The sequence below is a fragment of the Portunus trituberculatus genome, chromosome 20, assembly GCF_017591435.1.
Source record: "Portunus trituberculatus isolate SZX2019 chromosome 20, ASM1759143v1, whole genome shotgun sequence".
Taxonomy (NCBI): Eukaryota; Metazoa; Arthropoda; class Malacostraca; order Decapoda; family Portunidae; genus Portunus; species Portunus trituberculatus.
Window position 1 is genome coordinate 12,241,650 of NC_059274.1, and position 11,357 is coordinate 12,253,006.

Sequence of the window (11,357 nt, forward strand, 5' to 3'; positions counted from 1 at the left end):
ACACACACACACACACACACACACACACACACACACACACACACACACACACAGACGGGGATCGAGTTATCCTCACATACACGTGTTGTGGTGACGTCAACCCCATAACAGGGTCTAGACAGCACCAAGAGGTGGAAACCAGCTGGCGCACTGATCCCAGGTGTTCGCCGCCGCCACGCCGACTCACCACATGTGCCACGCCGTCCTTACCTCCTCCTCCACCACCACCACCACCACCACCACCGACGCCACCGCCGCCAACCAACACGCCAAGAAGCCAAGTCAAGGTGTTGGGTCACGCGCCAACCTTGGTGGGTGTGGGGAAGTAGGTGGGGCGTGAGTCAGGGGCTGCGGGGCGGGGCAGGGCCAAGTAGTGCCCTGCGACAGGTGGTGCGAGGTGGGCGCGTGGCAGCAGTCATGCGGGACTACATTAGCCTGAGGGCTCAGGCGCTGCTGGCTAAGAAGCCTGTCAAGAGAGGCGACGTGATTCTGACCTCGAAGCCTTTCTGCACGCTGCTCGACTCCTCCGTCATCGGCTGCTACTGCGAGTACTGCTTCGTCTCCTTTGTGTGAGTACTGACAAGCTCTCAGATGTACTGTCACTTACCCATGACAATGTGACGCATTGTAAACAGACAGTGCCTGATCCTCGAGGCTCATGCATCCACCCAAAACTTCTGCCGCTGGTGTGTCCTCAGTGAAATAACCTTCCTTTGTCCCAGGAAGGACCGCCTGTTGATGAGATGCTCCGGGTGTGGGCGTGCCTACTACTGCAGCGAGATGTGTCGGGACCTGGGTCGTGCCCTACACTGGCGTGAGTGTGCCGTGTTTCGCCGCAGACCGAACTACCAGCCCAAGGATTCCGCCAGGTTCCTCGCGAGGCTCATCTGGGTGCTCAAGGTCAGTGTTCGGTGAGGGAAGGGCGCGGGACGGTAGGCTCATGTTTACGTTTATTGACTTTGTCTGATTTATCGCGTTCTATACTTTCACTAAATACAGAACCAGTATATTATGAATGTAAGTGTCAGACCCCAAGCTGTGCGGACAACACTGATGCGTCCGCTATAATTATTCTTAATCTGTATATTTTTATCGAGTGGATCCCATTTGCTTATTTACCCGTCGCTCTTCTGCTCAACCTCCATCTGAGTCACGCCAGCCGCTCACGTCACACCGGCACGAGGCTGTCACTGTCTGACTACACTTTAGGCTTGTCAGGAGTGAAGGAGCACTGCACACACAACTCCACAATAACTATATTGCATCTTATCTCCAACTTTTATTGCATTATGTAAACAAAATTAGGAACTCCATCCTCTACTCCTCCTTCCCTGGAACACAGTCATTGCCTTACGCAACATGTCTAAACCAAAGTAATTGATTGACTGCATGACTGACTGAGCGCGTCTCAACAACGGGATCATATAACGCTATTGGAAACGATACACTAGTCTTACCCATGTCTCGCAGGACAAAAATGATAATGCTTGTCTTTAACACATGACACACTCATAAGATCAAGCTGTAACAGATTTATGACGTGTTTAACTCTTTCACTACTACTCATCACAGCGCTCCTGCTGAATCACTCACCACCCTGAGCCATTTCTTGCTCTTGTGCAGCCACTTCCAAACACTCTACTGGCTACTCACTGAAAGCCATCCTTTTAATTTTTCATTGCAGGAAATTGGGTAAAAAATACGAATGTTGCTTTTAGTGCAGTGAACTGCTGCATATCGCAGTGAAAAGTTTATCCATGAAAAGAATTTCATGGATGACTTGGAATTTGATAAGATAGTCAACTCCAAGAAATTATGCAAAATTTTATTAAACAGCATACATAATTTGCTTATCGTTATGAACGGAAATAAAGATGCATAAAAACATGTAATTCTAGAGCCTCACAGGGAGGCGGTGGCGTAGTGGATAAGGTGGTGAGTGTGGGATCGGACAGACGTCCACGCGTAGTTTCGAATCCTACCACAAACCCTTTTGAAGATATGCCATTTGTCGAGTGGTTTAAAGTTACCTACATGTCACCATGATACCCTGGTTCTATAGGTGGTTACACCGAAGATGTGCTTGGGTGGTGATATGGACCCTAATATGGGCACCACTATAAATAAAATTGCCTGCGCCACTAATGGGCGGAAGCTTATCAGCGCTTCCCACATGTACTCTTCAAGTGTGCCTACAGGCGCTATAGGCAATAACATAAAAAAAAGCCCAAACTCCGGAGCTCCCTACTTGCTTCTGCATTTTCATCTTTCTATGACGTGAACTCCTTTAAGAGGGAGGTTCCTTCTTCTCTTTTGGCTAGCTCTCTCTTGCCTGCACGGGGACTAGCAATTATGTGGGCCTATTTCACTCTTTCTGTTCCCCTCTTGCATGAAAAATGATAAACAGATAGTTAAAAAAAAAAAACTTTAAAAGAGACAACCAGAATCAGAGGACTAAGATAGCCAGAGGGAGAGCCAACAGTCGCTGACCTGTTTTCCTGAACGAGACTGTAATAAGCAGCACCATCAGATCCAGAGTAAGAAATGTAATATAGTAAAGTCGAGAACATAAATATGCTAACGGGAGGGAAAAAATATACAACTTCGATTATTTTCAGACTTTTACCCTCCAAGTTCCGCCTTCCTCCTCTTGCCCATAACTCGCGTGATCAAAATATTTACTTCAGAAAATTACCGCTTGCCTTGCCTCGCTCCTTCCCTCCCTGGCCACTAGTGTGAGAGTGACCGCCGTTTTTCTTCCTCCCTGACTCCGCGCCTGACAGGACGGCGGTGAGGCGCGTGTGGAGAAGATTGACGACAAAAGAAGTAGACGCTTTAAGGACCTTGTGAGCCGTAAGTGTGTGTGTGTGTGTGTGTGTGTGTGTGATACATTGATATTATTCTATTCTCTACATCCCAATAGCAAGCTCTCAAGAGGACAAGAGGGAAATGGAGTGAAATGTAATTATGTATAGTAAACTCATTTATACATCACACTAATCTTGGGGAGTCAAAACAAATCAATAATAGACAGATGAATAAGTTAATACAATGTCATGTAAGTATACAGAGTAACCTATAATGAACACACACACACACACACACACACACACACACACACACACACACACACACACACACACTGAGACACAATAAATATTCAGTCCCTTTTCTTTCATCTGCTCATTCTTCCTCCTCACCTTCTGTTTTCTCCTTATCCTCCTCCACAATCACCACCACCACCACCACCCCCACCACCTTCTCCGTGACTCCCGCCAGACCGAAGGGAAGTGAACAGGGACGAGGAGCAGACGAGGAACCTGGACAGCTTGATGCCAGACCTTCGCCAGCTGGTGGGGAAGAGAGCCATGCCCACTCGGGACTACCTGTTGGAGATCTTTGGCAAGGTGTGTGTGTGTGTGTGTGTGTGTGTGTGTGTGTGTGTGTGTGTGTGTGTGTGTGTGTGATGGGGTCGGTGTGGGGGGTGACTGAGGAAGGAACGTTTATAAAAGTGTTTACCCTAAGCCACAGGTTCATAACTAGTATCTCTTCCTCCATGATTTTGTTGGCAACACTGAGAGAGAGAGACTCAGCCAGATAGATATTCAATCTCTCTCTCTCTCTCTCTCTCTCTCTCTCTCTCTCTCTCTGAAAATAGTTTGTGAGACCTTAAGCCTAATTATTACTTTTGTGAGAAGTGTTGATGTTTGGTGTTAGTGTTTGGTTTTAAGCTTCACTGTTGCTTCACGTTGGTATTCATGAACTGTCTCTCTATTTGCCTTCTCTCCCTCTTGTTTCCTGCATGCTGCTTGATCGTTTTGTTTCACGTTGCTTCTCTTTATATTTTATGTGATGTTCAAGTGCAGATTTTGTTTTCTTTTTTCATATAAGTATATAACTTTTCTTATAATCTATTTTAATCCATATTGACAGTTTTGCTTGAATTTCTTTCCTTTACTAAATCATCAGGACGTATGTGTGATGCTTTTTTTTTCGTATTTTATATCCATACATAATTCTTAATATAATGTCTCTTCCTGGCTTCACGCGGCGCTATGTGGCCATGATGTTATATCCACCTTTTATTCATAATCATATATTTGTCCAGTCTTCTCCTAAATCTGCCATTGACGCACAACGAACTTCCGAGCCAAATCTATTTTTAAGCAAAGTCTGCAGACAAAAAAAAAAAAAAAAAAATCTCTGCACTATTCACCTCTGCATTCTGGGTTCTCGCAGCGCTATACAACCACGGTGTTATATCCAACTTTCATTCTTAATCGTATATTTGCCCAGTCCTCTCATGAGTCCTTCACTACGATATGAAACAGTCAACAGCACTAGAAGTAATGCGTGAAATCCTTATAAACATCTGCAGGGATGAAATGAGATTAGAAAGAATATGTTTTGCGATTTATAGCGAATTTAATGGGTGAAATTGGCTGCAGAACATATAAAGGAGTCTCAAAGTGCCTAGTAATTAATGAAAGATGAACTAGATAAGAATGAAAAGGTTAAAGCTACTACTGATTCAGAACAAACTCGTTTACCAAATCTACCGTTCATAGAAGCTCACAGATAAAACCGTCACTACATGAAACTTTAGTAATATAGTCTCTCACGGCGCCATGACTTTCATTGTTAAAGAGCATTCACTTATTCAAATAGACATTCACTTCGTCTATCATTCATCATTCATAATCACTCAGTCAATCAATCATTCAGGTATAGAAGGAGTCCCAATCAATCAACTAGTGCAAATCAATCAATTCCTGCCTTTACCCAGGTCCGCGTGAACAGTTTCTGCCTCCTGGACGACCGCCTCACACCGATCGGCACCAGCTTGTACCTCGCAGCGTCCTACATCGACCACGACTGCCATGCCAACGCTTTCGTCACCTTCTTCAGGAACAAGCTGGTGGTGCGCTCCCTGGTGGACTGGCCTAACCTGGACTGGAGCAGAGTGAGTGGGGAAACAGGGGGAGTGTTAGGTGCTACATGGAGGAGGAGCTGTAGTAGTAGTAGTAGTAGTAGTAGTAGTAGTAGTAGTAGTAGTAGTAGTAGTAGCAACAGCAACAGCAGCTAGTAATAGTGGTCGTAATAGTAATAGTAGTAGTAGTAGTAGTAGTAGTAGTAGGAGGAGGAGGAGGAGGAGGAGGAGGAGGAGGAGGAGGTGGTGGAGGAGAAGGAAGAGTGTAGTAGTAGTAGTAGTAGGAGGAGGAGGAGGAGGAGGAGGAGGAGGAGAAGGAGAAGGAGTGTAGTAGTAGTAGTAGTAGTTGTAGTAGTAGAAGGAGGAGGAGAAGGAGGAGGAGGAGGAGGAAGAAGAGCTGTGTATGGGAGAAGGGATGTACAGGTAAGGTTGGCTACACACACACACACACACACACACACACACACACACACACACACACACACACACACACACACACACAATGGAAGGGCGGATAGGTATTAATAGACATGTATACGAGACCACGTGGGTGTATTCTAAGCCCTGTATATCACTACCAGGTAAATGCAACTGAGCGAGCAGAGTGAAGTAAACGCAATTAGACAAATACAACCTGGAGTGTACAAGTAGCTAAGTAGAAGGTATTATCACAAAGGATGAGATAACTGGAGTAGACTTTTCTCCCAATAATAAGGAAATTTAGTTGATTTTAAGAAGAGTTCCGCTACAGACAAGCATAACAATAAGTTCCTGATGGTAATGTTAGGATTTTTTAAAACGTGTGGTAGTTATAATAGAGAATATCTAAAGTCATTTATATTTCATTCATAAATTAATCCATCCACATAGAAGTTTTGTAATGAGATAAGTAGGTAGATTTTTACCACATGAATAGGAGAAAACATCGTGAACATTTGTTAAGACTTTAAAACGTGTAGTAGTGATAATAGAGAATATCTAAAGTTATTTCTACTTCACTCATAAATACATCTATCCATTTAAATATTTTGTAATGAGATAAGCGGATTTTTACAGCATGGAAAGGAGAAAACATCGTGAACATTTGTTAGAACTTATTAAAACGTGTACTAGTGATAATAGAGAATATTTAAAGTCATTTCTACCTCATTCATAAATACATCCGTCCACTTAGAAATTTTGTATTAGGATAAGTAGATTTTTTACAGCATGAAAAGGAAAAAACATCGTGATCTATAACTGTCTCAAACTTACTCCCAACTCACATAACTTTGTTCAACACTTACCTTAACCACTTCAGTACTGGGACGCATTTTTACCTTGAATTTTGGGTATGATTAAACGACTTTATTTTACATTAGGAAGAATCTATGGAAGTTAAAAAATAATGGCCACAGTCTTCACTATTTTAATCCCCACATGAGTAACTGAAGCTGTATAGAATCACCAAATAGTAACCAGAATGAATATAGAAACACGTCATGGTACTGAAGGGGTTAATCACTTCAGACAGATTAATAAATAACTCACCCACCTCATTTTCTTCAAGTACTTCTCACTATGTTCAGAAGAGAAGCACTTTAACATTGTCACCTTTCTTATCTATTTACTTCATGTCACCTGCCTAGACTTGACATCCTCACCTGTTGCCGTTAACAAGCCAGGTGTATCAGGCTACCTCGCCCCTCATCTGGCGCGCACCTGCTCCGGTACAGCCCTGTATATGTATAGGCGTGATGGGGAGGCAAGGGAAGGCAAGAGGGAATTAATAAAGGAGGGAACAGAGTTAGTTGAAAGACATGAATGCGTTGGAAAGAATGACAGATGAGGAAGAATCTCTCTCTTTCTCTCTCTCTCTCTCTCTCTCTCTCTCTCTCTCTCTCTCTGCTTTACCCTTCTCTTATTCCCTCAAAAGAAAGACACATTAAAGCTTCATAAATTAGTCTCAGCCCAGCCAACACGCCCACATGTACACCTTTGCTACCCTCACCCTCCCCTCTGGCAAGGTCGCAGGGAAGGGGGCAGGTCGGGGCAGGCTCGCGGTGTTGGTTATAGTTGAATGTTTAGAAAATGCACGAGGGTGGTCAGGGTGTGGGAGCAGTGAACGATGTCTTGGTGCTTGTGTGTGTGTTTGTGTGTCTGTGTGTCTTCTCAACATGCTTCCTTGTAAGGCGGTGATGACAGGGGAGAGGCTGGAGGGACGGAGAAGGGCAGAGGTGTGGTAAGGGTTTTGGCATTGAGCACTGTCATGGGTAGGGGAGGCAGGCAGCACCCGGGACTATATATTCACCTCTTGCGCTATCTTTGCACCAAGGGGAGGATCAGGGGAGGGAGGAGGAAGGGGGAAGGGAAAGGTGGCAGGGAAGAAGAGCTTAGGGACTGAATTTTAGGATTATATATATATCGCGTTTTATCAAGTAAGGAGGGTAAACATCATCACACACATACGGGTCATCAGTCTACAAAAGGAGAACATAATGGTCCCATACATGTATAAACAGGCGCATTAGTGTGTTATCGAGACTCTATTGACATTCATCACGTGAAGATTAAAGTAAAAAAACGTAGAGTGTCTCTACGGTCGACCTCGCAATCGATCAGGAGTGATTACTGTCCGCTTCATTAATACTGCAAAGCCTCCACCTCACCTCAAGGCCTCCGTGTGATGATAAAGTCTTGTATAAATTGCATATGAATTAATTGCCAGTGAGATATTGTTACTGAAAGGCGGGGTGTGGGGTTCCGGGCATGGCTTGGCACACGCACTGGCTTGTGGGATTCATGAAGTTCTAATTCAAAGCAAGGCTACAGTAAAGTTATTTTCATGTATAGCTGGAGATATCTTGAGAAGTGAAAATCAGCAAAGGTTCCGGTAAAAATGTATTTGAATGCTGATATATTCACTTGCTTTTCATACAATATCACTGGCTAATATTCAAATGCTATATTGATGGTTATACAAAAGATATGAGGAGCGGGTAATCCTTCGGTCTGAATGAGCAACAGAATATCTTTATTTTTTTTTTCTAGAGCCTCACACTCACTCCCTACAAATGTATATTGTATCTCACACTTAGGTTAGTAGCGTGTATGAGGCAAGATTATTAAAGAAAGCTCCATTAATCAAGTTTACATGTGTATTATACGTACGTATCTTTACACTGCCTCTATACCTACCCACACTCCTCACAGCTCCGTCCTTCAAGTCCCTCGTTTCCTCCATGCCTCTCATCAACAGCAGACAGCCTCTTCGCATCCCACGCTTCCTTTCCTTTTGTGCCTCCACAGGTGAGGATCAGCTACCTCGACATCATGAACACCCGCGCCTACCGCCAGGACTACCTTGCCCACCACTATTACTTCACCTGTGACTGTCGCCTGTGCCGGGATGACGCCCATGACCGTCTCGCCTCCACGGTGCCCTGTGGTAGGTGCGCGCACACACACACACACACACACACACACACACACACACACACACACACACACACACACACACACACACACACACACACACACACACACACACACACACACACACACACACACAGTTTTATCTCGTTTTGTTATTTTCTGTTGAGAAACGTATGTCTTTCATTATTCTTATGGCTATTCTTATTATTATTCTTGTTACTGTTAGTTTACTACGGACCTGTGCTCCATGCATGCTTTACTTGTAAAGTCTGAGCATACTAATAAATAATCTATTCTATTCTATGCTATTCTATTCACACACTTGGCGGCATGCTTGGGTGAAAGTCATGGGAAATGTCCAGTCTTGTTAATTGTCTTCACGATTTTATATTATGTACAGGATCTTGTGGCTCCCCGGTGCACCTGGATGAGGAAGCCGAGGGTGCCGTGGGGCCCTGCGACGCGTGCTGTAATAAATCCTTCCCAGACAACCTGAGGCAAGACTACCGCCGCGTGGCAGACCTCACGCGCCTCCATCTCAAGGATCTGAACGAGGCAAACCCAGGTGCTCATGTCCCTGTGTCTAATAATTCTTTTTAAGAGCTAACAAACTAAGCTAAATAATTGAATTATTAAATGGCCGGATCAACCACTCATCTACTCACCCACTGACTAACTGAATGATCAAATGAATAAATGGCTTACTGATTAAGCATCCGACTAACTCATAAACTAATTAACTCATCAATTACAATTACAAATGCGAGAAAGTCATTGAAGAATTTAGACTGAAAATGAAGCTTATGTTATGCAACAAACTGTAGGTATATTGTTAGTGTCTTGTTTCCTCGTCCATGCGTGCGTCAGACCTGGAGGTGTGGATGGAGGTGGTGGCAGCGCAGGAAGGCCTCATGCACCCACTCAACTTGCTGCGGGCCAAGGCGCTGGACACCCTGCTCATGGCCATCTTCGTCCGCCAGGGTTGGCACACCGCTTGGGGACTCGCCAAGAAGAACCACGCGGCCATGAGGTGAGACGTCCTTCCTTCCCGCTCCACATAACCTTTCCGTTAGTCTTACAGTGCCATGAGTAGTAACAGCAGCAGGGACACCTCAGTAGTAACAACAGTAGTGATATCAGCAGCAGCAATAGCAATATGGACTAGAAGTAAAAGCTACAGAGGTACGAGCATTATTAGCAGGGGTGGCGACAGTATTGGGAGTATTGTACCAGATGAACCAGCAGTATTATGTACCAGATGAATCAGCAGGGGGCGATAATGGCAGTAACTTAATAATAGCACGAGTGGTATTAGCAATAGTAGCACAAAGACGAGTAACAACAAACTCAACAGCAGAATCAACGCATCAGTAGTAATAGTAGAAGTAATAATGAAAATAGCTACCGTAACTGCAGTGGTAGTAAAGGCACCAGTATATATTGTACATGCAAATAACATCAGAAGCAATAGAATGATGACTTTTCCGGCGTTTCCTCGGCACAGACATTATTACGGAGCTAAGCACCCGACCTATGGCTTGTTCCTCATGAAGCTGGGCAAGATCGAGCTATGCAACCTGGCCTTCTCGGACGCCTTCGAGCATCTGAGGGAGGCTGAGGAGATCCTGGAGGCTGGTTTGGGCTCGAACCATCGCTTGGTGTTCGACGATCTCACGTGGCTACTCATTCAAGCTAGCGAGGAGAAGAAGATACAGATTCAACGCTCACTCATCTACGGGAACCACTTCACTGCTCCCTCCTCCTGCCAACAACATGCCGAGGCCCACAGTCACGCCCACGCCCGGGGCAGGAGCTGAGGGACAGAGGACAGTGAATCAAGTAGGTTCATATGCTTGAAGTGGATTTTCGAAGCGCTTCGTGAAGTGAGCAACAGCTTTCTTTATCTCCGAGTTCAGGTGCATCTTGAGGGCTATGCTGCCGCTTGTGGTGAGGAAAGAGCTTGCAAAATCTGTACGAAGATTAAAGGATAAAAAACACCTCAAGGTTTTAAGCTTGTGTCTATTTTCGCATGTAGAGAGGAGGTAGTTAAGTCCTCGGTAAACAAAGTCGCCAGTCTCGCAAAACGCACGCTAGCTGATGATAGTGCTGGTGGTGGTAGGATGCGGCAGTCAAAGCTACAGTGTTTTCTTCATGTCACAGAAGCAGCAGGTGTTTTGTGCACACTTAGTGAGTGCTACGTGTCGCGTGTGTCGCTTGCGGTACTGAGGAGTGAAGTAGAAATGGGTGATGGCAAGAAACAAAGGAAAAAGGGTTGCAAGAAGGAAGTGACAAAGGTATGAGGAAAGTGAATGAAAGGAGAAAGGATGGTAAGTTCCTTCCTCTCTGTACAATATAGTTTAGAATAAACACATATGCGTCTCAGTCACCTTTTTCTAAAGACAGATGTTAGAGGCAAAAGAAAAACATGAAGAAAGAAACTAAACTGTACTAATAATGCAAGTCTTCATATATGTTCATTACCATTATATAATACTTATTGTCACCACACACACACACACACACACACACACACACACACACACACACACACACATTAGTCACCTGTCCAGCGCCACGGAAGTCATGTCACGTGTCCTGCAGTTATTTCAGTGACTGGTGGGTCATGTGGGGTCTTAAATCCTGAAAGCTGGCATAAACTGACTGGAAGGGCTGATAAGTGGCAGATGAAAGCCAAGCTAAGCACATTTGAGACTGGAGGAAAAAAAAAAAAAGACTATGAAAAATAACACACACACACACACAATGAAAAATAACACACACACACACACACACACACACACACACACACACACACACACACACACACACACACACACACACACACACACACACACACACACACACACACACACACACGTACATAAAACAATCATATTCAAACAACTGAATATGGAAAAAAAAAGGTAATGAAAAGCTAGAATTAAAAGGAAAAAGAGTCACACCATGCATTTTCCATCTACTCGTGTTTCGATGGCTGGTGATGACTCCTTTG

The 11,357-nt window shown here is 44.4% G+C and overlaps 1 protein-coding gene across 2 annotated transcripts; it reads left to right on the forward strand.

Moving 5' to 3' along the window:
- On the forward strand, positions 1 to 10,713 carry LOC123506722 (histone-lysine N-methyltransferase SMYD3-like). Of its 2 annotated transcripts, none has more exons than XM_045258988.1 (9): positions 1 to 569; positions 723 to 900; positions 2,784 to 2,853; positions 3,280 to 3,407; positions 4,787 to 4,963; positions 8,219 to 8,357; positions 8,745 to 8,909; positions 9,212 to 9,374; positions 9,849 to 10,713. In XM_045258988.1, the coding sequence occupies exons 1-9, from the start codon at positions 418 to 420 to the stop codon at positions 10,159 to 10,161; spliced, it is 1,485 nt and encodes a 494-aa protein (XP_045114923.1). In that variant the 5' UTR covers positions 1 to 417; the 3' UTR covers positions 10,162 to 10,713. The 2 variants fall into 2 exon arrangements, with proteins under 2 accessions (XP_045114923.1, XP_045114924.1); XM_045258989.1 differs by having other exon boundaries at positions 430 to 569; positions 727 to 900.
- The last annotated feature ends 644 nt before the right edge of the window (positions 10,714 to 11,357 follow it).